General features: G+C 41.9%; 2 protein-coding genes across 7 annotated transcripts in view; one reads left to right on the top strand and one right to left on the bottom strand.

Moving 5' to 3' along the window:
- Positions 1-27,410, top strand: part of MACROD2 (mono-ADP ribosylhydrolase 2) — an 866,072-nt gene that overhangs the window by 96,956 nt on the left and 741,706 nt on the right. The window lies entirely within an intron of this gene.
- Positions 361-12,423, bottom strand: FLRT3 (fibronectin leucine rich transmembrane protein 3). The gene is made up of 3 exons (XM_066177790.1): positions 12,275-12,423; positions 4,182-4,936; positions 361-3,088 (listed from the first exon to the last, which is right to left on the bottom strand). Exon 3 carries the CDS (start codon positions 3,041-3,043, stop codon positions 1,094-1,096), a length of 1,950 nt encoding a protein of 649 aa, XP_066033887.1. The 5' UTR covers positions 3,044-3,088; positions 4,182-4,936; positions 12,275-12,423; the 3' UTR covers positions 361-1,093.

Below are 27,410 nucleotides of genomic sequence, written 5' to 3'. Positions count from 1 at the left end.
TAACAGCAGTACACTGAACACAGACTTGTAAATGCTTCAGAATAGCTGCTTTCCCCGTTTCTCTGCTCACCTTTGGGACCACAGGTTTTGAGACCTTGCTTTTATTGTCTTGGGTTTTGTCCTGCTCTTTTTTGTGAAACTGCACTTTTAGCCCTTTTTCCGTTCAAAGCATTTTCGAAGTGTCGCCTCTGTCTTTCCTGCCCTTGTCTCCTAAATGCCTGTGAGCATCCATCACTACTTTCTCTGTAATATACAGACCACTGATTCTGATAACCAAAAATCTATTCCTAAACTGTATCTACCCCCTTGCTTTGTAGAGCTTACCAATTTTTTTTCCTTTTTTTTTTTTTTTTTAAAAAAAATTCCTTGTTGATTATGCTTTCCTCTAAGGACTTGGTTTTTTTAACACTTGTCAAAAGCTTCAGTCTCATGCATGTCATCAATTTGATTATTCTCACTTAAATTGGATTTCACCACTGTTGAATGGATATATCCAGACAGCTGATATTGCCCATTACTACACGCATTTTTGTTTATTGAATATTGTTGTGGTTTACAGATTTAATAGACTCAACACTGGAAGTTCTGTGAGTTTTTGTAACCACTTTTTGATCTTCCTGATTTGCCAGGTTCAACATTATTTTATTGATACCAAAGTGAAAAATGGTCTGTGCTTACACTTACAAGGATCTCAGATGAATGTTCTGACTGCTCAACACGGCAAGAAAATTCACTTTCACAGTCAACAAGTCATCTTACTCAGTAGAACACAAAAGTTAAATGGTCTGTAACTTCAATATTAGCAAGGAAAATACAGTACAAATTACTAAAAAATACTAAAATATAGAATTGTGGTCAGGTATCCCCACTACATTAATCGCAGCAGTAGCCTGAAATTTGAAACTTTTAATAAAAAGTTCTTAAATATAAATTATATGGCAAATGTACAGTACATTGCTTTGTCAGTCTTTTAATCCAGTGTTTTGCAGTAGAACAGCAACTGTTAAGTCAGTCTTTTCTTGTTTTCTTTAAAAAACAAAACATACCCAAAAAACCCAACAAAACCCAAACCAGTCTTTCACGTCCCTCAGTATCATGAGTGTGAATGATCTGAATCTGGAATACCACTGTCTCTGTAGCTCCTGTTACTACTGCTTTCACTGTGGCTGTTCTTGTACAGATTCATGCCGTTAGGTGGGAAAATGGTGTGTATTACAAACTCCTCCTTGGACACTTGGTCACTGGTAATTGGTATCATCTGGAAAGAAGTCTCCCTGATTTCCAGGATGGAGTTGTCCTTCTTGGTCCCCGCTTCGGCGTAGTCGTCTTTTCTCCGGCGTCCCTTGCTGTAGGTGCAGTTCCGGGAGAACAGGGACCCGTTTCTGTGGACGTACCAGCAGACCAGGGCCAGCAGCCCGATGGCCACCAGCGCCACCGCGCCGCCGATGATGGCGGCCAAGGGCAGGCTGGGGTTTTTGTAAGGTTCTTTCTCCTGCTCCCGGTTGAGGGTGGTGGTGGGGTTGTACATCTTGAGCGGCGCCGTCTCGGTCTCGATGCATTCGGGCGTTTCGTCGGAGAGATAGATGTTGCTGGTTTCCATGGGAACCATGCACACGCGGTACGGCGACTCCGGCTCGAGAGCCGTCAGCAAATAGTCGCTCCTGTCGCCTGTAACAATCGTTTCAGTTATAGATCCAAAGGCAGGGCTGTGACCCATCTTGAGCCAGCTCAGTCTCAAAGCAGTCATGGGTAGTGCAACTTTCCAGGAGATGTGAATAGTCTCTGTGCTTACGGATTTCACAAATATTGTAATGATTTTGCGTACCGGGCTCACTGTGGTTCTGTAGTTTTTGTTCAGGTTGGGAGTCTTGATGTCGGGTTGTTTGGTCACAGAAACGGGCCAGTGTCCCTGGGCCGGGTATAAGGTGTTTGGTACTGCAGTGGTGATCTGGATGGTGCTTATCACGCTCTCGTCCTTACAGTCAAACAGTTCTGCGCTGAGGTCTTTGATGGCCATCCCACGCACTTTTTCTGGTGCCTGACACATCAGCCCACGCACGTTCACTTTTAAAGGCAACGACTGTAACCAGTCACGAACCCATTTCATTTTGCACCCGCAGTGCCAAGGGTTGTTGCGAAGAAAAAGTTGAGTGATGTTGTCCAGATCGTCAAAGACACCCTGAGGTAAATTGCTGAGATTGTTGTTGGACATATCTAGTCGATACAGCTGCCGTAAGTAAGAGAAAGCATTGGGTGGCACACGGTTGATGTGGTTTTCTTGGAGATAAAGCTTCCTTAGGTTTGTTCCCGGCAAATTCACCGGGGCAGCTGTGAGTGAATTGCGGACCAATGACAATTCTGTAAGATTGACTAGATTCATGAAGACTTTGTCTCCTAATCCGTGGTTGTTTAGAAGATTTCCATCTAAAACAAGGCGTTTTAGGTTTGTAAGGTCTTGAAGGGACAGCTCAGAAATTGTGGAAATACGATTATCATCCAAGCGTAGCTCTTCTATGGTTTTAGGCAAACCCCAGGGAATGGTGCTAAGGTGATTTCGAGAGAGGAAAAGAAGTCTGAGATAGATGTTGTCCCGGAAAGCTCCGTCCTCGATGCTAACGGCAGAAACAGAATTATCATCCAAATGCAGTTCTTCCAGATAAGGAATTTTTGAGAGTGAATCATAAGTAATGGTCCTTATATTGTTCTCCTGCAAATGCAGTTCCTTAATGTACTTAGGGAGGTTAGTGGGGAATTCATCTAGGCTGTTGCGGTATAAATATATTCTTTCCACCCTAAGCAAGTTCTTCAGTTCTGAAGGAATCCCAGCATTATTTATTTGATTGTTCTGAAGGAAGAGGGTAGTTGCATCCTCTGGGATTCCTGTAGGAATAGACGTCAAATCGCGATCATTACAATATATGAAACCCACATCACAGCGACATACTGAAGGGCATGGTTTGGCACTAACAGAATAAGGTGCCATGTCAAGTAACAGCCCTATTTTAGTCCAAACTAGGAAGATGCTCCAGGTAACACTAATCATGGTCAGGAATGATGAGATTTCTATACAGTTCTGATCTTCAACAATCTAAAAAAACCAAACAAACAAAATTATCCAGATCATCATTGAAGAAACCGCAATAAAAAAATCAACATTACAGAAGACATCTGAAACACACATCAAACCAAAATTCAAGTGCGTGGATGCATTTTACTCTCTTTTCCTTACATCAATAATTCTACTACTTGTACTAATTCAATTAACTTAATTGGTTATTCTGCACAGTGATTGACAATAATATAATCAAGTATGCCTCATCTGTGAATTATTTTGCTGAAGCAACAAGATCCTCTTTTTAAGGATTCCTTCACATTTCACATGCACCGGCAATCTTTGTTCACAGATACCAGATAAGTATAGAACTGAAGTCACACCAGAGTTCAAGTAAATCATTCTATATCTGAAAGATAAGAAGTAATTCCTAAGCCAGCTAACTTCCTCAGGAGCCCTTAAGTGAACTATAAAACCCTTACCAAACCCACAAGTCTAGTGGCAGCTATTTCAGAAGTTCAAAAAAAGCCCTAAAGGCAAAGCACAAAATGCAGACAAAAGAGTGAGGGCCAGTAAAGACTTTTTCCCAAGTCTTTCCCAGTGCTCAACTTCACAGTGTGTAACTTGCAAACACTGTGGACTATTTTGCTTGGTTTTTCAAGCCTAAGTGAGTGTTCAGAAAAGGTGAATTTTAAAACTGGCCAGGTAACTGGTAGAGCTATGGCTTTCTAGTTCACTGGATGAAATATTTCATTACATGCTTAATTTCACGTTTAAATATTTGTCCTTCTCAAAAGTCGTCTAACTAAGTAGCACACTCCTAAGAGTCTATTTGGTAGGTTTAACCACATTTTCCCACCTTATTAGCAGCATAGTATAAATTAACTCTTGAGACTGAGATTGTATGTTGCATTGGTGGTGTGTTTGTACACTCAGCTCAGGTAATTAGCATTTTTATAGCTTTTAAGACAACATAATTCAATTCCCATTGTAATTAGGGTTGTGAGAACTCCTGCAAGATGACCTATGCATTAAGCAGTGTCATGACCTTTTCTCTTATGGGTTCGTGTATTAATTGAACTTTATTCTCAGAGGCAGGAAAAGGAAAATAAATTAATATTGATCCTACCGTATTTCAAGGTATGAGTAAATTTTGTGCTTGAGGATATCCAGTAAAGGGATGTGGTTCTGCCCAGTCACTCTTACAGTTTACTCCATGAAGCAGTGTTTTCTGGATGGTGTTTACTCAGATGGTCCTTGGTGGTGGTGGTGCGTGTTTCCTGGCTCCTGGCACGATACTCAATGAGCATTCCAACCAAGATTTATCATGGTACATAAGCACACCAGGCCCCAGCGTAGAAAAAGCCTCAGCTTCCTTCTATTTTTGTCCTGGTGTAAAGTCTGTGAATGAAGAGCCTCTTTTGTTTGGTTTTAATGCCTTTAGCAGGAATTACTTTCTTTGTAACTCTTACAAACTCTTCTGTGCAGCGTAGTAGTCAGAGGAGGGAACTTTAGTGCCGCGTGATAGAAACCATTCATTATGCTGAGGCTCCAAGGACTGCAGCCTCTTCAGGTGGTCAGGAAAGGGATGCTTCTTCCTATCCACAATTATCCAAGTATGACCTTTGTACAGTAGCTACATCCTGATACATCCACACCTCTTTCAGAGAACAGTTTTCCAACCAATTCTCACTTTTTAACGCTCCTTCCAAATTTGTAATGCAGGAAAGAATTCCTCCTGCGCTGCAAGAATGCAAGTTACTTTACCACGGAAACATCAGGCAATTCAGATGGTTTTCTTCATTATTAAAAAACCCTCACAAAAATATGATTTTCCTTCCCAGAAAACTCCCTTCTGACAGCTTTCCTCGAACTCTTAATGTCCTGCAAAAGTAAAAAACAAAGAAATTGGAATTAAAAACACTACTTTTAAGAGTTGCATCCCCTGTACATGAGTAGCACACCTTGCTTCCCCAGAGCATTGGTATTTCAGCAAAATCCACAGAGCTCTTTCAAAAAATGTTTTGCTGTGTAGTTTCATGTTACTGCAGTTTTGCTGGAACTGCATTTTCCCTTTTTTCAGTAGCAAAATAAAGGCAGAGAGTAACAAAATATTTGTAAATTATGTTTTTCATCTGATGTCAAATGCCAGTGTTACCTCCTTGGAGCAGGCCAAAATGGTTGCTTGCTTTGTGTTCCTGGTAAATAGAGATAGATGATGATCTTCTTGGTTTTAAGTGTAAAGGGAGCTAATTACTGTTCACTAGTTACTGGGTGAGAGGGGAAGCGTTTTTGCCAAAATATTATACGAGTATTTCCCATTTGCAGCATGTTGATTCTGAGCTAGGGACTAGCCAGGCATCTGTGCCAGCTTTTTTGGCAATACCTAGGTGGGTTTGGTCTGTAAAATTTCTAAAAAGAAGAAAAAGATTATTTCTTTTGTTTGCGTTTCTTACAGAACACTAATTCTTTTTAAAACAGCATTTTTAACTTGGGCTGCTTCGTATCACTACTGCATAAAGGATCCAGTGAGGTACCACGCCCCCTGAGAGCTTGTACTGGCATGTCTGAAATAAAAGTGGTTCAATCCCAAATTAAACAAATCCTTAACGTTTACTTGCTTTTCCCCTTTTGTGACTTCACGTTTGTCCAAGGGACTGAGCATGATCCTTGGAACCAGAATGCTTGGCAGGAGCAGTGTGCTGAGTAATGCTTGCTTCCTGGGAGCAAAACTAGAGCAGCTTCTGGTCCCCCGTAAAATCCTTGACCTCAACACAAATGCTCTCTGTTTTTAAACTGTCTTTTGCAATTTGTAGCAGGTTCTATTATGAAACACACCAGTCAGGCTCCTTTCAGTAACACAGAATATGCAGTGATACATTTCAGTAGATACAAATTATGCTGCTCTTTTTCACAGAAAAATGTTAACCATAAAAAAAAACCCCCAAACTCAAAGCCCCCCATTTGAGAGATGGTGTGACTACCCAGTGAGGGAGTGGAAAAGACTCTTCTCTCCTGCTGCTGCTGCTTTCGTGCTCCTCTGAGCTTCGTTTTCAGCCTCTTGTTTTCAGCAGTTGTCCATTGAAAAAAAAGAACTCAAAATGAGAGACCCCCACAGTGGCATAAAAAAAGAATTTTTATGTATGCTTTATTTAAGGCAAAAACTCAATCTGTGTGGCCACATTTTAGAATAGAAGGGAATGCATGTTTATTGGTAACTTATGTAATTTGGGTAAATTATATAATCCTTATGAAATGGAACAAAAAAAGAAGCTCTGTATTCTTGCAGTGTCTGGTTTTCTTGCTTTGTATTACTCAAGTGTTTGGAGAAAGAAGCCCAGGCCCTATTCCTAAAACTCTGAAATAAACAGCAACTTAGGAGCTGTGGGGAAAAAAAAAATTGTGTCTCTTAGGAACTAATGTGCAGTCATGATAGAAGGTATTTTCTGGAAGGGTATGGTGAAATAGGAATATAAATTCCTTTAATAGGCCTTTGAAGGCTACAATAACTTTTAAGTACTTAAAATCATAAATTTTCTTTAGAACTCTGAGCTGTAAAAAACTTGTTAGCATTAAGCAAAACGTTGGCTCTTGAATGCATACATTACATAGGTCTGTGCACACACAGAAAGTTCATTTGTTTTACCTTTCTAGCACATAAACTGTTTCCGCCGTGCTTCATTTGATAGTCATCTCTTCATTTATTGCCACTATTACAATAGCAGTAATGTGTAGGATTAAAATAAAAGCACTAAAGCTCATTAAGTTCCTGGAATTTTTTTTTTTTTTTATCCCTTCTCTCAAAATTACATGAAAACAAGAGGCAAGAGAAAGAAAAGGTCTCTCTGGAGAAGACGACACTGTTTCAAAAATGTGGATTAAGACCATACCCCCCACTCCCTTTTCTAAACTTAGAATAGTTTTCTTCAGGTCTTGATTGTTTGATATCTCGCACTTCCCTTTTATATCTCAAGCCATAGCTGAAAACAATGTTTTTGCATATCAAAGGCTCCAGTGATCTGTCTACAGAGAAGGGAATCCTGCTGCCATGCTCCAACTTTCCCCTTCTTGAGCTGTCTCTAAATATTCCCTGACACCGAGTCATTATAGCTGATCCGGCAGGATGAAAAGAAAAGTGACCCCCACTGGCACAGACACTGTGTCCAGGTTTCTGCAGCATCAGATGGGGAGGCTTCATGGACACATGGTTTTGAAAGGAGCCATTATTTTTGAGCAGACCAGATTTTAGAAACTCGGTGCTCAAATTAATTTTTAAATGCAAAAAATCTCTCCATGTTTTTTTGGTAACAAAAGTAACATTGGAGAAAACTGAATAGCAGCCTTTTTGATCTTTATTCCTAGTTGAATGTTTTCCTGAACTTTTCTGAACCACATGGTTAGAAAATAGTTCTCCTAGGGCTGTGTAAGCAAGTGAATTATTAGAGAGAGCAGGAACCCGTGGGCCTTGCATGTGGACTTTTCACTGGGGCACAGCTAAGGGAACATCTCATTTTAAAATGAGACTCCATTCTAAAGTATGGAGTCCAACATAAGTTGAGCTATACAAAAAAAACCCCCAAAAACCCCCTAAGAAGAACATTGTATTTACTCTGAAGTATGGAGTCCAACTGTACTGCAGGCAGGCAATGGCTTAACAAAATTAATTGGTTTGGTATATTTGAAAAGTTGGCATTTCTTTTTCTAAAAACAGTGTCAAAGATTTCTTTCCAAGCTGTGATAAAATGTGAATAAAATCAAGACCTGCCTCACTTGAGGTCACACAATGCTTATTTGAATTTCTAATCTACCTCTGTGTTCTCCAGCAGGAACTCTGGTAGCTCAGTGGCTTCTTTCTTACCATCCAAGTAACAGAGGAAAGGGAAACTATTCAGTATCTTCAGGTTGTAAAAGACAGAACTCTTACTCAAAGCCACCACTAGAATATACATACTTGATAAGCCAATTTGCTTAACCAGTATACTTCTATTCCAGAATTAGCTCTGTATTTGTTTAGAATCTGAAACACAGAATGTGCTTATTTTTTAAAATACTTGCAAAGTCCATCTACTGCTTATAATGTCAATTGTGCTTACAAAGGTCATGCTGCAGCTTAAACAGCTTCACCAACTTTTTTTTTTTCTTTTAAAAGAAGTTCCACAGTGCTAATCTAGACTTAAAACACTGTCCACACTTTGTTTTCTTTAAGTGTATTACTCAGGGTTAGTTGATAGTGACAGCAAAATGCTTTCTAAGCACCCTGTCTAGGAGCTGCAATTTCCACGATCATCATATTTCAGGAAGGTGCCCCAGTCTTTTGTCTGGTGCTAGGCAAGCAGAAGGTCCTCTAGCTGTCTTTCCAAGGGGTAAAAAATGCACAAGAATTTGTTAAAGTGAGATTGAGCCCTGCAGTCAGGCTGTGTCACTGCATGTTGGTGAGATTTTTTGGTTGCTGTTTTTTTGTTGTTGTTGTAGGTTTCATTTACTTGTAGAAATCTTGCTCCCACTTCTTGTGCAGTAGGAATAATACTGCTTGTGTCTTATTAAGTCGAACTCCAGTGTCCTAAAAAATGCAAATTTTTATGTGATCTTCCCTCAAATGCAAGTGAATCTGACTTAGAAATGAATTCCGAGTAAAAGCTTGACTCCACACCTAAGATCAGCCAAACCTGTATTTGCTGCAGAGGATGGAAATGAACTACAAGTGGTTCTCTTCTGAAGTTTACTTCTAAAACCTTTCCTAGATTTGAAAATGCTGGGCTGAAAAGACCCAGACTATTACTCTATTCCTTCTCACTCTCTTGCTTTGACTACTCTGCTGCAGGAAAGGTTGCACGTTAAGAAAACACTTTGAGGGGGAGTCTTTTTTTTTTTGCAATGGATTTCAGTTTTGTGTTTTAGTGCTCTTTGAGTTTAGCCAATTATGGCTTCTCAGTTTTCTTTAGAGAGCTGCTGCTGAGGTAACTTGTCTGGGCATTAAATAAAAGAATAGAGAACAAATGCTGCCATTGTTTCAAGGGAAAAAAATTCTATTTTCCCCCTCTTGACAAGTTTAGGTAGACTTATACCTGATATGGAGTTTCTGGCACAAAACTCCCGACATGTAAAAAAAACATTACTTGAACACTAGATAAAGTTTCAGTAGTTTTGTTTCTTTCCTTTTTAAAGCAGTTGTTTGCTCATCTCCTGCTTTATTAAGTTTGCTCCTCAAAAAGTTAGAAAAAATGTGAAGCTGTAAGAATGTTTGGATTCTTACAGCTCGTGAAAGGCAGAAGAGAGTCAGTGATGCCATAAGAAATGTACTGAACCCTTCTCAAGATTCCTGCCCCGAGTGGTATTTGGCTGCTTATTAAAAATAAATGTAAGCAATCACTTATTATTAATTCTTCCGTGCATTCCTGTGCTTTGAAGTGATTAAGAAAAAAAAAAAAAAAAAACTAGAGAGGTAACTAGCCATTAGCATCCATGCTTCCTGCAGCAAGGAGACAAAGATGGCCATCTCCCAACTGAATCCACTTCAAATAACTGCAGCTGCAAAGTTTGCAAACTCCAGCAATTGCTCGGATTAGTCACCGTTGCCTTACACAATATCTGACAACTTTTAGCTACTGGTGACAGAGGGGGAAAAAACCCCCCCAAACCGAAACAAACGCCAAAACCCCCAACCCAGAAACTCATCTTTGTTTTGTTCTTGCTGCAAAAACGCATCCACTTTATTTCTGGAGATCAAAGCTCGCTGTGAGTTTACTACAGAGTTTTTTGCCCACTGGGGGGTGGTACATGCTACAAAACCTGTGCTTTTAAGAGCCACAAGTCAGATGTTTTTTGCTGCTGTCCAGTTTTCTCTGCTTTAATTACAACAAAGCCTCCTGTTGAGAAAAACAGAGGCAGCCTGCAAAGGAGGGAGTTATAAAAAAATAAAATAAATCACTCTTCTAGAGAGTTCACAGAATTTCCCATGCTGATTACTTGCAGTATTTATCTGGTTGTTCTCCAGTGAAAATGGTATAAGTGCACCAAAAAAAAAAAAAGAAAAAAGGAATTAGCATTTTAAATATATGCCAAGGGCTGTCACTGTTTCTGGTACACAGGAGAAGCACAGAAGACAGGAAAAAATACAGCTTTTAGAAGTGATTAAATGTGGATGGAAAAACAGAAAAGCTTGATAGCAGCATGAAGTAGGATTAGAATAAACTCAGTGTATTTCAAGATAATTGGCTTTCTGTAAACCCAGGTATACCTTTTGTTTATGAAATATTTGAAACCCTGTCTTAAACAGGGCTGTATTGTATGGTTTTGGAATAAATTAAAAGGAAACTTGAAGGTGGGTTTTCTTTTGAGGGAGGGAAGGGCACTGAAACCTCTTGAGTATGACCTAATGCGTGGCATATATTGACAAGGAAAACACAGACTGATCTTTCTGTTTTGTAGCAAATAATTCTTCTCTTCATACACTTGAATTGACAAATGCATTTTTCAGTCTAATTCAAAGAAATGTTCATTAAGATGCCATATCCCCAGGCAACAGATGGTGAGCATAACTGATGCTTCTATCTTTTTGGGCAGTATATTTTAGACAAGGAAATTGGGGTCAGGATAATGAACTGTTTTTTTAAAGTCTGAACATTTTCAGCCTCTTTGTGCGCTTTTTCTTTGTAGAAATGATTTACATGGAAATGCAAGGCGTGAATCTTCTCATTTCGGAGAGGCAAAGAGAAAATGCATTCAGCTAACGTGCAGGAGTAAGATTTAATTGTGAAGTAATTCTGCATTTTTGGTGTGAATGTGGCGTAGAAAACACTCCACTGTACTCTGTTAACTGCCCAGAATTGATCCCTTGCAGGAGGGAAGCGACTTGCCTTCAGCCCCAATGAATAACCCCTCGGTAACAGCATTCCATGAATTAGTTAATTACACACAGTCGTCCTCGCGTTTGCAACACTCCTTGCAACTTTGCCTGGCTGTGCCACGGTTGAGCTCAAACCCCTTTGCGGTCAGGGAGATTAAAATTGAGGCGACCTCAAAGAGCAGGACAGAGCCAGAAAGGCAGCTGTCTGTGCAAGAGCTGAGCTTTTATTCACCAGGGGGATGAGCTTGGAAACTAAGCAGGAATAAAAAAAAAAAAAAAAAAAAGAACCAGCCAACCAACCCCAAAATCAGAGAGCTGTGCCTGGGTGCTGTGAGCTATGGCAGACGCTGGCAAAGCACGGACCACTACGCTGGGAAATGCAGGAATACAGGAATACTCGGGCTTTTTGCCTGATCAACTAAGTTGCAGCTCCTAATTGCGTTTGAGGAAAAGGGTTAAAACAAAAGATTGTGGCACATCCCAGCAGCCGTGAAACGATTTTTGGGGTCAGAATCACGTAGAGATGAGGTGTCGGAACGAAGTACGTGGTGAATTATTTATTTGCAGGCCATCTATAAATTAACTAGCTGCGCGCCTTGTACGAGGGCAGACAATCACTTAATACACCGAAAACAGCTGAAAAGTTGATTAGAACTAGGCGAGGACCTATGGAATTGGTAGGAGGATTATGAACCAGCTCTTCTTCCCAAAGAAAGTGGGGCGTCGGGGCGGGAATTCGGGCCTGTTGCATTCTTTCCGTGCAACCATTTTGTTGCCCATCTTCTCGCCCGCAGACTTTGTGGTGCGGGGGGCAGCGCTGCGCAGGGGCGCGAACGCATCGCCTCGGCTTTTTTTTTTTTTTTTTTTTTTTTTTTTCTTCTCCCCTCTCTTTTTATTTTTTTAATAGATGCAGCAAGAAGGGATGGAGGGGAAGGGGGAAGTTTCCCAACCGTGGGAGCGATGCGGAGGGGTACGGGCAGGGGCAACCCCGCACCATCCGCGTTCAGACGCGCGGCCGGGGGGTCCCTGCGCCGCGGGGCGCGGGCGCTGCTCTGCGGGCGCTGCTCTCCGCCCCCGCGCAGGGCGGCTTTGCGCTGCCTCCTTCTCCCGGGGCCGGGGCAGCGCAGGCACCGCGCACCCGGCTCGGGGAGCCCCCGGGAGCGCTCCAGATGTGCGGGCTTGAGCCCTCTGCGCGCCCCGCCGCGCACCCCGCCGGGAGGGCGGGCGGGCTCTCCCCGCCGCAGCGCCGTGCCCGCACCCCGGCGCCGGGAAGCGGGTGCGGGGAACGCGCCCAAACTTCCCTCCACATCCTCCTCTGCATCCCCCGACCCGCGCAAGTCCCGCGGAGGGAGAAGAAGCGCTTATCCCGCGCTTACCTGCGGAGAGGCGCGCAGGGGCGGCGGCGGTGCCGGGAGCGCGGAGCGGGGCTCGGTGCGGAGCGGGCGCTGCGCTGTCGCGGGGCGGCCGCGGACGGAGCTCGGCGCGCGCCCCTCAAGTCGCGGCGGCAGCGGCGGAGCCGCGGGGGCGGGGCCGGACGTCACGGGGGGCGGGGCCGGGCCCGGGGCGTGGCGCGCGGCCGCCGCTAGGGGGAGCAGCCGGCGGCGCCACGGTCCCTCACACGGGGGGAGGGTGAGGGGGGAGGCGGACGTGGCGCCTCGGCTGCGCTCGGGGGGCTTTTAAATGTATTTCTTTACCCTTTTTTTCTGCCCCCCCCCGTGGCGGAGAAGCCATGGTGCCGCTGGTGGCGGTGCTGGGAGCGGGTGTCTCCCCTTGATCCTGCAGTTCATCCCCCAGTTCATCCCCTAGTGCCCGGTTTTGGGCTGGGCAGGTGATCCCCGTTCCCTGGTTTTGGATCCAAGGACCAGCGCAGGCCGCGCGGTTCACGAAGGCGCTTTAAAAAACCTGTTCAAAACGCAAATCAATCAATTAATTTTCTCAGTCGCCGCATGGCTGTGAGCGCCGTCACTCCCCTGACACCTCCCTGGCTGTGGGGCATTCGTGTGAGGCATTGCAGGCTACGGCAGCTTTGGAAGATTTGAGGGTTTTCCCGAGGTGATTCCTTTCGGAATCATCCAGTGCATACCAAGTGCCTGGTTCCTGCTCCACCCGGGACGGCGCTCACCCGGGGATACCTTATCATGCCCGGCGGGACCGAGATTGAGGGGGACTGTGGCCTGGCCAGGCTGCAATCCTCAGGGATTTTCCCTGAAGTTTCTGCCCTTCAAGCACAACCAAGAATGTATGGTAGTTAAAGGGCAAACTAGAAAACGTCTTCCCCAGGTGTTTTGTCATAAAACTCAGTTTCCTTTACCCGTAGCTTACAAGCACACAAGTAGCGTTGGTTTTGGCAGATGCGGTTGATGTTTCTATTGTTTTTTTGGTTTTTTGTTTCGTCAAATTTTCCATCAAAAGGGATGTCTTTCCCAGTAGACAGCTGCTGCCTTCATCAACATCCTGTTCTCTTCATTAGCCATGCACAGGTGCCCTTGGTCACCTCATGCAGGGTTTTGAGCAATGGGTTCTCCAGCACAGAGCCAATGTCTGGGGGAAGGCAGACTCCTGAAAACTTTCTCCACCCATCCCAGTTATCCTCCAGTTGCACTTTTTGCTAGGATCAGAAGACTACCAAGGCTCCATTGATTTCAAAGAGGGCTTGACCTCTGTAAATCCTATGGAAACTGCCACATAGGTGCACCTTCTGTGTAAAGTTTGAATACTTCTGTTGCTGTTGGTATCTTTTCTCACAAACAAAGCCAGACAAAAGTGTCAAACCTCATCCTTTTTCAAGTGGTTTTTAATAAATTTTGGAATGCTGCTCGATGGATTTGACTCTTAGAAGTATTGCAATGTTATATACATGCTATATTTATTCTACCAATTAAAAAAAAATCTGGATTGATTTTCCTTGATAAGGAAGGAAAAGGATTTTTTTTGCTGTCACTTCAATTCTAATCTTTTCTTGAGGAGAGTAAAACTAATAATAAATTGACTTCAGGTTAAGGTGTAATTGTCTGTATTGATAAGTCCTGGCAGCGAGCTGTGCCCTAACCAGCTCAGAATAATCAACTATATTGCATATACATCTTAATGCACATCAGGCACGTTATAGACATATGGGTACATATGTACATGTATTATATGAACAGTGATACATCTGGTGCTACAGCATGCCCCTGTCTCATCGTGTGAGACAGCATAGTGGCTTGTGGAAATGCTAAGAGTTTAGAAACGCTGCAGCTATCCTATTTTTTTTTTTAACTGAGATTCTTTTGAGATTATAGTGGTATTTTTCAAAAGCGTTGTGTATTTGGTATTTCTCATGCCTGACTTAGCTGTATTAGTTAACAGATTCCAGGGTTATGTTGCTGTGCCATGTTGCTAAGCCTTAACACAGATCTGTGGGATGCTTATAAAAGATGTATATGGTACTCATCCAGCTATCTCTCAGCTCAGTTCCGAGGCTGGCCCAGTGCTTATGGCACTGGTTAGAAATTACAGTACATATTCCTAGAGAATTCCAAAGGGCATGTGAAAAATAATTAGATTTTACCAGGTCACAGCTGCTCTGGAGTACTGAAAGGTCTTTAATGTGCTGTTGCAAGCAGATTTTTGACTGTATTCTTTTATGTAAACTCCATAAATATACTTCTTAAGAACGTGGGTAGCCTTTAAAATACTCTCCACAAAAAAACTCATGTACATGGAGATCTTGACCATGTTCTCCATCTTTTTCTTAAAATGTAGGAATTCGAGGTGTCTTCAATTCCAGGAGAATGGAGTAATTCTGTTAATAAGGATGGAGTTACTCATATCTGAGGAATAAAACTATGAATATTTAACATTGGTGTGCCAAAGCCTAGGAACATAATGAGAGATTTTAATTGAATCTTTAAGTTAAAATAGTGTTTTACCTGTATTTTGTTTATAGAATTAATTCATGCTCATGACACTGAGATTAAAGTTCTTGTCAGACCTACAGGGAAATTACCTTTTGGAAGACACGTTAATCTTGTTAATGCTTCATGGGCTGAGAGGGTTTAAAAGGTGTGGGGTGGGGAATTCAGAGTGCTCACACCACATAATGCGTTTCACAGAACTTTACTGCAAGTTTATAACAAGCTCTTGTAAGGCGCTGTTAGGTCAGTGTGATAATGATGATGCTTTTTTGTTTTTTTCCCTTCCTGGGCATCCTGATGATGTGATAAGAATTGATGTTCTGGGAACTCCCTCAGCCTAGGGTTGACCTGAATGACTCTCCTTGTGACTTGACAGGCTTTCTGGATATACTTTGTCCTGCTGTAGATCAGGTTCCAGTCATATACATTTCCGGGCAGGACATTTATGAAATATTGAGAAATCAAACACCTTGACTGGGAAGTGAAATTGAATCTGAGATCACTCATCCTCAGTGAAGGAGAGGGCTGGCTGTCTTCAAGAATCAAAACTCTACCCTTGCTTCGTTGAGCATCTCAAGGACAGATTTCTGTCAGATAAAGCTGAGAGTATTAGTTTGGTATTCAATGGAATAAGCTGAAATGAATGTTAGTGGGTTTTAGCTTCAGGCTTTTATGAGGTTATATTGATTTTCCAAAGCAAGCTGTCCCAAATCCAAGTTAGGTACAGGTTGATTTGTAGGGACGTGTAAGGAAAGAGGACACTATGATGTATGAACTTCAGTATGATACATGTTCTGTAAGCTTTCTTGATATTCACTAAGTAGAGTTTCTCAGCAAATACATATTGCATTTTGTATTAGACTTTAGTCTTCAAATGACTGGAACCATTTCAGGATTAGAATCCAGTTCTGGATGTATTTCTTCCAAGTACAAACGTCTGTCAAATTTCAGCATTGTTTATGTACATAGAGCACCTTGTCAAAGTTGGTGCAGCAGCTCTGTATCAAATGCAACAAAAATGGGAGTGTAGTCATGCAAGACAGTCCACAGCAGAGCTAGAAAGGTATGAAGAGTCTTAAACTAAATACTAGTTTAGAATTAGGTGGGCTCAAGTGTGTTTCTTTCTTTTCCCCAGCCAGAGGAATGTGAGAGATAATAGTTGTAATTGTGGTTATTTTGTCTCTCTGTAAAGGCCAGGAGGTTAGACCACTGCACCTGTATTTTCTGCCATTCCTCCCTCTTCTCTCCATGCTTTCCCCCCATTCTGCTTTCCAGCTGTCCTAAACAGCCCCAGGGAAAAACCCTGTCAACTCAGAAACACCCGTGATGCAATCACATCTGTATTTTCCCTAAGGCAAATAAACAGCCTTGCTTGTGAGATCATGTGCTATGGATAGCAAAATTAAGTAACTTAATAGGCTACTTGAAATTGCAAAGCCTTTTAGTAAGGTATTTATTTTTTATTATTTACAGGACATACTGCAATGGGTAAAGAAAGCTGACTACATAAAGTCCATTCCAGGAAAGTTCGCTCCTAATGCTTTAAGTTGATATTTGTATTTAAAAAGCAATTTCCTCTATTTGTTAGATGTCAAGCCATGAAGCCACCATGACAACATTTTTAGGAGAAGCAGTGCTAACTCCTTTGCAGCTCTGAAGAACATGGAGTTTTTCCTTGCTTACTTGACAGAGTAAGCGATGCTGTCAGAACAGAATAGACTTTCCTTTCACTTGATGTGGCTTTGAAAGTGTGTTAAAGGGAGGAAAAATAGTGTTCCTCCAAAACAACCTTGAAAACCTTAACTGAGATTGTTAGTAATGCCTAGTGTGTGTGAGGAAGAATCCTGTGAAGGAAAAAACCTGCTGTTCTGCCCTCAGGGTAGTTCTGCATTTGCAAATTCACATTTTTATCCATGAGGCCTACACTGAGCTGAACAAAGTGGTAAATGCGTTTTTACACCTGCCTCTATAAAAAGGGTTCCAGTAGTACAGAAATACATTTTAAAAAACAACAAAAACAGAACCAAAAGAACCAGCTTGAAACCTTCTGAAATGGCAGGAAGAAAAAAAATCTGGTTCCATTTTGGTCTTGGGCTCTTTCCTGGAGCTTTGTTTGCTGCTTATGCAACAGTTGCCCAGAGCCAGCCTTCGAGGATAGAGATATAAGCAAGGCAGGGGTGTTTTGGGACTTGCTAAGAAGGGGCTTGGGGTGGATGACTCCTTTCTGTCCATGTTCCTGTTTTGCCTGTTAATGTTGGAAGTCATTGCTGCTCCTGCTGTTGAGTATCTAAACTGGTCAGACAATCAGTTGGGCAAAATTCATGCTTCTTGTTACATTTTTGTATGCAGTTTCCGTAAACCTCGGTTCTTCTTAGGTTTATTCTGAAAGCTTGAAAGTCACGTGCTTTCTCTCAAGTCTATTTGCAGGCCACGAAAATAATTCTTCTGGTCCTTTCTCTTTGTTTTTACTTCCTGATAGCCTCAGAGGATTTTCCGCCTTTGTCTTTCCTCGCTCTGTACTCAGCCTCCCTCTGCCAAGCTTTCTGCATACGCCCTGCCTCTTACCCAGCTCCTCTCCTCCTCCCGCAGTGCCCAACAGTTGTTTCTCCACACATCAACCCACATGGGAACATTCACATTCCAGCTTTTTCTGCATTGATCTTATGCCGGGAGAAGCTGCTTCTGCTGAACTCTTTTTTCCTCCCTCATTGTCCTTCTTTGGCCCCTTTTAGACGTTAGAGAGTTTCCTATTTTCTTTCCTCCTCCTATTAGTTGAGCAGTTTCACTTAGGTCTAATCTGGTAAAATTACAGTGGCCAAGTTTTCTGCACTTGTATAATGTATGACTTCCCCAGTCTGAATATTTAGCATTCTTGGTAAACTCAAAGCAAGCGTATGGGGATACGGTGCTGCTGTAGGCATTAGGTGGTGATCTGTAATCTCTACAAAAATGTACACCCCCTGCTTTGCAGGCAAATCAAATCAAAGCATTAGCACACTATTTTGGCCAAATGCACCGCCCTAGTTGTTTGTGTCTAGTCTGTGCTAACATCCAGCAATGAGCCGGAGTCTGTGCGTTTGCTGATTTGCTTGTGTAATACCTGGGTTTGAAATTACGAAAGACTGTGCCAGTGTTGAATATATGAATAACTCAAAAGTGTTTATTCTCAGGAAGGGCTAAGTTTACATTGTCTGAGCAGATTTATTTAGTCGTGAGCGGGGGTTATTATTCTGTCTTCTTCTGTTCAGCAAGAGAGGCCATTTCAGGAATGGCTTTGCACAACAGCAGTTAATGGGGGGTTGGCAGAAATTTAAATGGTCATATATGGGTTGATACGGTCATTAAAAGTGAGTTAACCGGAATTTTGAAATTTCCCAGGCCATGAGAAACGTAGCGATGAAATTCTGACTCAGGAAAAGGACACATATGCAGAAACTTCATCTTAGTTGAGAAGACAAGTAAGTTTTGTACAAGGCTCAACCCCACCAGCACCATCTGCGTGAATTGGTGTGGGCGCTGGCGTGTTTTCAGCATCTGCTGGCTGAATGTGCCGTGGAAAGATCCTTGAAGCTAAACAGGAAAAAAAATTAGTTGTAAAGCATATGTGTGTGTTCTTTCACATTTCCTTTCCTAGTAGTACGTTATTAATGGCAATCTTACTTTTTACCCGTGAAATTTTGTTTAGAATTTACCTCAAATGCAAAGGAGATCTCATTCCTAAAGCACTGGCATGCTCAGCTGAGGCATCCTATTTCCTCTGAGTCTCAGAAGCACATTCATGTTGGAGGTTTTCCCAGGTATTCCTAGAGCGATCCCTCTTCAGTTTTCACCCAGTTCTAACACCTAGAATGACGAGGGACACTGAGGAGCAAGAGAAGCTCTCCCCCAGTAGGTGTCTGCCCACAACTTGCTGGGAAGCAGGGAAATGAGGAGAAGGCCTGAGACCTGGGAATTACTTGGAGCAGGTGATGGACATGCATTATTTAGTGGGTATGGCTTGCTGCTACTGAGGATGAAGTTCATTGAAGTGGTAAGAGGCTGAATTTTCGTGGGAATAGGAATCTGAAATTCATTTCAAGCTTTGTATCTGGAGCAGTGTTCCTCATTTTCTTTTCTTCTTTTTTCTTTTTTTTTTTTTTTCCTTCCTTAAATCCATCTTTAATCTCCTTCCTCAAAGGTTTTGTTCTTTGGCCTTTGGTGAACACACACTAATTGCTGCTGCCAATCCCAAGGCCTGGGGGAAGTGTTGGGAGCCCTAAAGAGGAGTAACCTGTAGGAACCCATAAGAGACCTTCAGCTCTGTGACTCAGGAAAACAAAGGCATTTTGGCTGACCTCGGGATGGACATAGCTGTGCGTGATGTGCAGCACGTAAGGGTTGACTTGCCTGAGAAGGTGACAACAGCAGCTTTGTTAGTGAAGAACAGTCTGACTCTTTCTTTGAGTTCATTGTTTCTCCTCTCACAAGTAAAAAACACCAAACTCCTGCCTTTCGCATACACAGCTGAGCGTGTTTTGGTCTCCCCTAAGAGTGGTCTACACTGTAGTTGCTTTGTATCCAATTCATTGGTGGGGAAAAAGATTTTCAAAGCTGCTTTACCATCACTCTTCTACCTGCTTCTCCACCTAAACCCCACTGCTCTTCACTGGAGGCTTGTGGCATGAGTGCCAGAGGCTTTGTCTCCATTCCCTTTTGTGAAAAACGTCAAAGGCAGGTCTAGCTCTGCCAGGACAGCAGGTTAAGCACCAGGCCTGTAGCACAGTCATTACAGTACAAGTGATGCCATGGGATAGAGAGATCAGTAATATACACTCTTGAGTGGTTTGGCTTTTCATTTCTTTGCTTGCTACTCTAGATGGATTTTTAAACCAAAATATAAATCTATTTCTAATCTTCAGGTATTTTGACAAATACTCAGTTTTGCACATTGCTGTGAAAGCAAAAACCTACGTGGTGGTGGTATTGACAGGGCTAGCTGGACCCATGATCTGAATCAAATATGGTATGTCTGTAGTCCTAATTAAAGCATTACTGTATCTCTCTCCACATAAGCAGACTTTCAGATACAGTAGAATGCGTGAGAACTATTTAATTACCACTTATTGACAAAGAAAAAATAAAATCTTCATTTGAATGAGAGAAGCAGACAGAGTCCCTCATTAAAACTCGAGTAGTTCTTGACCTTAGCAATGATTCTTTAAAATCACACATTTCTGAAACCATCAGCAGCCCAAACTAGCACATTATTTATAGATTTTGTTCACCTGATACATACCTCAGTGTGTCTTCAGGTAGATTTAAAAACCATGCAAGATGCTTGTTACAATAGCAACGTAGTTTTGTACATAAAACCTCAAACCTTTTGCAAATAAACTGACCATAGTACCCCCTGAGATGCAAAGTATGATTTTTGAAGGTGATGCTTGAAACATCTGCTTTTGTAGTTATAATGCACTGAAACCAGAAGTTTGCCTTGCAAATGCCAGCAGATGCAACACCCAAACTCCAAGAGAAGCTCAGGAAGAGCTGTTAACCAGCTGCACTGGGAAATTACCTTCATATTTAAATATGAATGCATCTAAAAATAGCCCCAGTGAGAAATGAAAACTCCATTTGTTGTTAGCCTGCCTAGTATTTGTCTTTATTTCTAGTTGATGTTATTTTATGTTATTGTTCATGGATATAACAAAGCCTTATTTCATTTCTTCTTGATCATTTTTCCCAGGGGTTGTAGAGAGGTTCTGATTGCAATTGTAAATTCTTTAGCGAACAAGTCGTGATTGCTATGGATTGTTCAGCCACAATCATTTTGAGCCTGTGCCGGGTCAGCTCTGTGCTCTCGGTGCTCTGTGCACACAGTGGAGCCTAGAAGCACATAACAGAAGGGATTCAGGTTATTGAGTTCAGATCCTCAATACTCCAGGCAAGAGCATCTAAAAATGGCTTTGCACAGTACATCTGGTTGGCTGCTGCCGCAGAGGGCAGCCCCATCTCTGCTTTTGCATCAGCTTGGTTGGCCAGGCCTTTAGTCAGCTCAGCTGCCAGAAATGCAGACTTCCTCCCACAATGAAATACGTTTTGCTGGTGCTGCTTTTCCATGCGGCTCATGATGGAGCCAGACAAGTGCTGGTGCCTGTGGGACCATTCTTTTGCACTGTGCTTTGGTTGTTGGGTCTGGCATGCTGCACTGTGGAGCTGAAGTTGGCCTTTGTGGTCAGCCTTAACTGGACTGCAGGTATGCTTATCAGAGAGGTGAAAAGTCAAGTTTTAAGTCTCATTAGGTGCTCTCTTTAGTCTCCATGGATTTAATGGAAACTTCCTGTGTACGTGTGCATGGAATGGTTTCAAGTCAAATCCATCCACTTGAAGAGCAGATGAGCCAGCTCTGACTGACAGCCAGTCACGCTGCACGTCAAAAATTGCTGCCGGCTCAGTTTCACTTATTTGTTTATTTACTTCACCGTTCTGAGCTGCCTGCAAAACAACTGCAAAGCCCTGCTGCCTGCTAGTTATGGTTTTCCACCCACCATTGCTGTTTGAAACTGACTTCAGCTCTGCATCTGTGAACTTCTGCCTTAGAGGTCTCGTACAGGCTTGTTCTTAGTAAAAGTATGAGTCTGGCATATGCAGCTGTCAAATTTCTTACGGTTTATGTCGCCTGTCATATTACTACAAAAACATTTTTCTTCTTTGCTTTTCAATTTCTGAAACTAAAAAAAAAAAAAAGTACTCATCTCTTTCTGTAACCTGTAATTCTACAGCTACTGTATTTTTAATAACAATAGATGCCATAACATGCTGGGGCTGTTACTGTGGAATTACTTTGTTGTTTTCCCGATGGTCTAAGGATTTTAATATGTTGGCCAAATGCCTCATTGAAAGGATTGTGGTATTGGCATGGGAAACTGGCACTTTCATCAAATTGTGTGGCAGCTGTTCATTTTGTCGTGACTGTAGCAACCCTTTGCTCTCGCAATGTGGTGCTTGCGTTACTTAAGGTTTCAAGTAGAAACAGTCTCATGTAACTATTGATGAAATGTGCAGAGCTTATTCTGAGAGTCCCCGAGCAGTGGGTGCTGCCAAAGACAGGGCAGAATCTCTTCACTCTTGTGACCAGTGACTCGAGGAAATGGAATGAAGCTGAGTCAGGGGAGGTTTGGGCTGAATATCAGAAGGGGTTTTTTTTACCCACAGGGTGGGTGTGCACTGAACAGGCTCCCAGGGAAGTGGTCACAGCACCAAGCCTGGCAGAGCTCCAGAAGCATTTGCACAATGCTCTTAAGGCACATGGTGGGACTCTTAGGGTGTGGTGTGCAGGGCCAGGAGTTGGACCCAATGATCCCAATTGGTCCCTTCCAACTCAGTATGTTCTGTGAATCTATCATTATTAATCCTATGTAGCCAGCTCTGGAATCTACCTGCCTTCTCATCCTAGGGTGGTTTGGGTTTGTTCCCTTCTTAGAGATGAAGAGAAGTTATTACCATTTACTATTAGCTGCTTTAGGAGTGACTGCTGGGAAAACATCACTGTACCTCTGTAAGCCCAGGAATGCTGTGCAGAAACACAGGGAATGTCAGTTTGTCCTTTGCTATGGCACCCCAATCTGTAGAATGCTGTGTACTAGGGAAACCACATTTACATAAGCTGGGCCAGAGAGGCAGGAGGACGTGGTAGGGATTTGCATTTTCATTTTGGCGAGCAAACACGTTGCTGTGTTGCATTTGTAGCAAAAGGCAGAGGTAGCTGGGAATGAAGGCAGCCAAAGCAGGAGTCATTTACCAGAGGAACGATGAGGCATCGCTGTAACAGGCACTGACCTGTTGCTGGCCTGTGAAAGGTTGTACCTTTCCTCTTTGAAGCTTTACAAGTTTAATAGTTTTAACCCAAAGGCTTTCGAATTCTGTTGGATATCCTTGTAATACCATAGATAGCTTTGCATACGTATTTTTTATCTCGTGGCAGTGATATGCTGCCTGGATTATAGGCATCTTTTTGAAATTGCTAATTAAGATTCCTTTAAAGTTTTTGGATTTGCAGGCTGAGCTGTCTCCTGTATTGTTTCAAAAGTGGGTGTTATAAATTTTATAGGCATTAGTGTGTTGTTTAGAAAACAGATGTTATTTGATATTTTCGAGTCATCTGACTTTTTCTGGGTAAGAGGGAGAGCACTGCAGACAAAGAGGGATTTTAAAACCTGGGCTCTCAATTTGTGTGTCCTGTGGCCTGCCAGCTCTTTTACCTTTCTCTGGCTTAGTCATCCATCTAGTTAGTGATGAGTCTGCTTTGAGGCCTGTGTTTTGGGTCTGTTATTTGAAGTGGAGTTCACAGCATTTTAAATTTTAAAACCATTACTTTGTAATAATATATTGCAGTGATCTGCAGCAGAGAAAACAAATTGGCTAGTACAGGAGTAAATAATCTCCTAGAATAAGGGAAAAAAAAACAACAACCCACGTAGAAGAATGAAGGAAATGTTTTACGGGTTCTAGAGCTTTTTTTATAATCAAATGTGACTGCTTTTCTCCCTGTCTGTGCTCTGCACACACATGCACGTACATATTTTCCTTACATTACAAATGTTTCTGATCAGAGCAGCAAATGCTGTTAGGAAAATATCAGTCCTAGAAACAGCAGCTATTGAAAGATTAGAAGTGACTGAAAACAAAATGTTGTGGAAGAATTTCTAATGTAATTGTAACATAATTTGTTGCTGCTCTTGCTCTGCTATGGCATGATTAAGTACTGAGTTCGAATCAGCTTTTAAAAGAAAATGCTTAGTTTCATTCCACAGCACAATTGTCAACTAAATAAAAGTTCAGACATTTTCAGATTTTTTTTTTCCCCGCAGCCCGCTTTTCACAGAGAAAGAAAAATGTACATAGGGTCTTTTGTATTTTGCAGAGAGGAAGTGTAGCACAATAGACTGTCGGGGGAAAGCAATTCCGATAATCAGTTTTCAGTACTCCTTATTACAACTGGTCAGGACTGAGGTTTAATTAAATTTTAAGGATAAAGGACAATAGAGTGTGCTAAGGATGGCGAGTCAGCTTAAACTTAGAATTTCCTGGCTTTAATCCATTTCTGTGCCAACTCAGTAGTACTTCAATGTATGACTTCAGATGGGATTCTCTTGTGTAGAAAGCAATAACTGTTGAGGTTTTAGAAGTTTTCCAGGGTCCCTTTTGACTTCCAGAGTAATTATTCGTTCATGCGTGGGTAATGGGACTGTGGCACCTGGGAATGCCCCCCTTCTGTGGCAAGTTTCTGTGGGTTTATGCAGTAAGTTGCCCAGTTTCTTGGTTTGTCATTGTTTATAAAACAATGCTAAAATAGAGTGATTTCAAAAGGATAGTCTATTAAGAGCAAATGCGTTTTGACTCTTAAATGTTTTGTATCAAGTTGAGAGAAGATGAAAATAACCTGGTGTGCCATTATGACATTTAGAGTGACCTTCTGTATAATAGGGCCCAAATAACCTCTTGACACTATTTTTTGGTGTCACAGCTGTCACAGGCACAGCTTCAAAAGGCATCCTGACTTCCAAGGTGAAGAGTCTGCTGCATATCTTAAATCTGAACTGTTGCATACTTGTCCTCCAAACTGCCCTCGCTGTTCAAACCTGTTCCAGTTTGTGATCTGCCTGCTGGCAGTGGCCTTGGACATTCTCAGCAAGACGAGTAATCTACGTGATAAGAGTTATCACATATTCTAGGGTGTGATGGCTGCAGGTAAATCACTCCTAGCTTGCTGTTGGATGTGTATTAATTACATTCTTCTCTGTTTGCCCATGCTGAAACAAATTTTCTAGGTCTTGAATTCTTTCTTTAGAGCGTTTCTAGTGCTTTTCTAGAGCCGTTAACATTTTTTCCCCAGGATGGAAACAGCTGCAGCAGTGATTCCTTCAGTTTGTGCTCAACCAACAGTGCAAATTCTGAATAAAAGAAAGAATTAAACAAAATTTGAATTCTTCATTGATGGCATTCACACCTCAGCATCTTTTTAGCCATGCTTTTTTGTCAGGCTGGCAGTCTACAGACCTTTTAAAACCAGTTTCGTAGAATTCCATTTCTCAGACACATCTGGAGTATTAAGAAAAAAGAAAGGCAGAAAGGGCTATCTTGCAGGGTGCCTGGAATTTTGCTTTTGTATTCTCTAATAGTCATAAGAAACTTGAGCCGATACTTCTCCCCTGCACTGTACTTGTGTACTACGATAATGTTTCTTAATGAACAAGTGCCACTGTTTTAGCATCCACTCACATAATTATTAGATAATTAAATAAAATATACTAATTGTGGAGAACCCCAAGACACAATGTTGTGATATGTTTAGTTTTCCTGCTTCACATACTTTTGTTTTCATGCTTTTTCCTTCGTACACTTTATACTTTTGTGGGTGATATGCTCAGCTAAACTGGCATGTTATACCCAGTCTGGGCTGCACTTTTGCACTACAATAGTTTTTCTTAAGTAATGGTGTGAGAAATTAAAGAAACCCAACATGATAACTCCATACATAACTTAGATCTTTTGTATCTATCTGGCTTTTAGCTGCTGTTATAGGATATGTTTGTGGTCCGGGATGGTATGGGTTGGAATACCTAAAATTTGAAAAACTTTTCAGCTTAAAAAATATGTTTGTAATTAGTCATTTTATTGAATAAATTAAAAAAGATAATAAAATGGAGGAGACACCTATGAATTTTGCTGATGCATGATTAAAGTGAAAACTGCTCCACACTACCTAATTGTATAAACAGTGTTAGTACGCCCAATTTTATAGACTGTAAATATTTGGAGTGGTATTTGTCATAGCATTTAGTTAGGACAAGCCCCTATACTGTATTTATTCCCAGCCTAAGACATATGCTGCTTTTACACAGATGTTCCAAATCAGTGTATTCGGGCTGCTTATTCCCACCTACTTTCATGAATCATTTGAAAAGGGAGGATGGAAAACACTGACAATTGCAGCAAATGCAATTCCAGAAACTCATTAATAAATACGTTTCACACGCCCCCCAAACCTTGAATTAACAATAAACCTGATATGAGAATGTGAAAATGATACCTGCTGCCCATTTTTCCCAGTGTTTGTGCTGTAAATGGTACAGGGAAGGCTGTTGAGTAATTTTGCTCAGTGATGGGCTACATATTGCTTTTACAGAGACCAATTTTCTCCTTCAGACAACAAAAGCTCTAGATTTTGTTGTTTGTTTTTTTTTTTTTTTTTTTTTTTTTTTTTTTTTTTTTTAATTCTAATTGCTGAAAAATTATTTCAGCCAGTCTTGCTTATCATATAACAATAAAGCTTTAGGGCAATTGACCCGCTGACCTTAATTCCCAGGAAACTGTCACATTTCTTCTTTATTCCTTTGTTCATCCTAACAATGTGACCCAAAACACGACGGAGCTTTAAAGTTTCTCAGCGTAGTAAGGTCAAGCTTTAGTCGCCATAGTTACAGTTCAGCTCCGCGGGTCAGAGGCCAAATAGATTAATGATGTCAGACACATCTTTAAATGCTTCTTACACTGCTTCGCCATGCGGTGAGCAGCTGAGCATATTTGAGATGACAAAGGCCTCCTTAAGTCTTGCTAATAGGAGGATCTTTGGGGATGTCTGATGGAAAGGTCCTTTCCGCCGCGCTGCCGGCGTTCCGCATCGAGCGGCGCTGGGCACCGCCGGCGGCTGCTTGGCTTCACACCGTCAGAGGAGCATTGCTAGGAGTGGATAAAGAGCTGCTGCTCCCCTGAGCCTTTCGTTCTGGGCATCCGATTCCTTTGTCCACGATTCAGTCCAGTGGTTAAAAGCCTCAGAGAGGATGTAAAACAGTTAAGCTGGAGGAATATATTGCCATTCCTGATGAAAGACGCACGCTTCCCTCCGCAGCAGTGAGGTGAAGCCAAGAGATCTGCGGTCGGTGTGCCTGTTTCCTGGTAGTCATTAATAAAAGCCCTTCTTCATACATGTACGAGTCAGACAGATATTAAAAACATATCTGCATTCTTCCTCTAGATAATGAAACTTTTTAAATTAAAAAAGGAAACATGGCTCCCTTGATGACTTACCCGGGTTCCTTGTGGAATAGGCCTTGGTGGTTTGGTCTCACATAGGCCGTTTGTATCAGAATTCAACAAGACTAAGTAGCTGTTTGATCATTTTACTTCAGGAGCAAGAACGTTTTTCCTTTATAAGATCTTATTACTTGCACACCTGCACTATTGCTCTTTTTTTCAGAGAATGATGCATGTTGCACGAAAATGAGAAGCTCTGGGTGACTTGACATCATTGCTATGCTAGTTAAAAAAACCCAGCAAATCAACCCGCCCCCCCCAAACCCTAGCAAAGCACTTTCACATGCACTGTATCCCAGTATCTTCAGCAAGCTTCTGATTTTGAAATAACATCTGTGTGAACCATACATTTATTCTTGAAATGGAAATCCAGCTAATGGCTAAGTCTCCAAACTGAATAAAAAGAATAAAAAGTTTATCATGAAGTATGGAAGCATCATCAATATTGTTTTTATTATATGTGTACACTGTCCTTCATCAAAATGCATTATCAATTCCTCATTGGGTAGTTGACAGCAGGAAAGTAGGAACTGTTGATGTA

The sequence above is a fragment of the Chamaea fasciata genome, unplaced genomic scaffold, assembly GCF_029207755.1.
Source record: "Chamaea fasciata isolate MVZ Bird 193981 ecotype frontalis unplaced genomic scaffold, bChaFas1.0.hap1 SCAF_3, whole genome shotgun sequence".
NCBI lineage: Eukaryota > Metazoa > Chordata > Aves > Passeriformes > Sylviidae > Chamaea > Chamaea fasciata.
The sequence above is the reverse complement of the archived record's forward strand: the minus strand, read 5'-3'. Positions and strand labels throughout refer to the sequence as shown.

Excerpts from the sequence above, each read along its gene's own strand:
- FLRT3 (XM_066177790.1), bottom strand. The coding sequence starts at position 3,043 with ATGATTAGTGTTACCTGGAGCATCTTCCTAGTTTGGACTAAAATAGGG.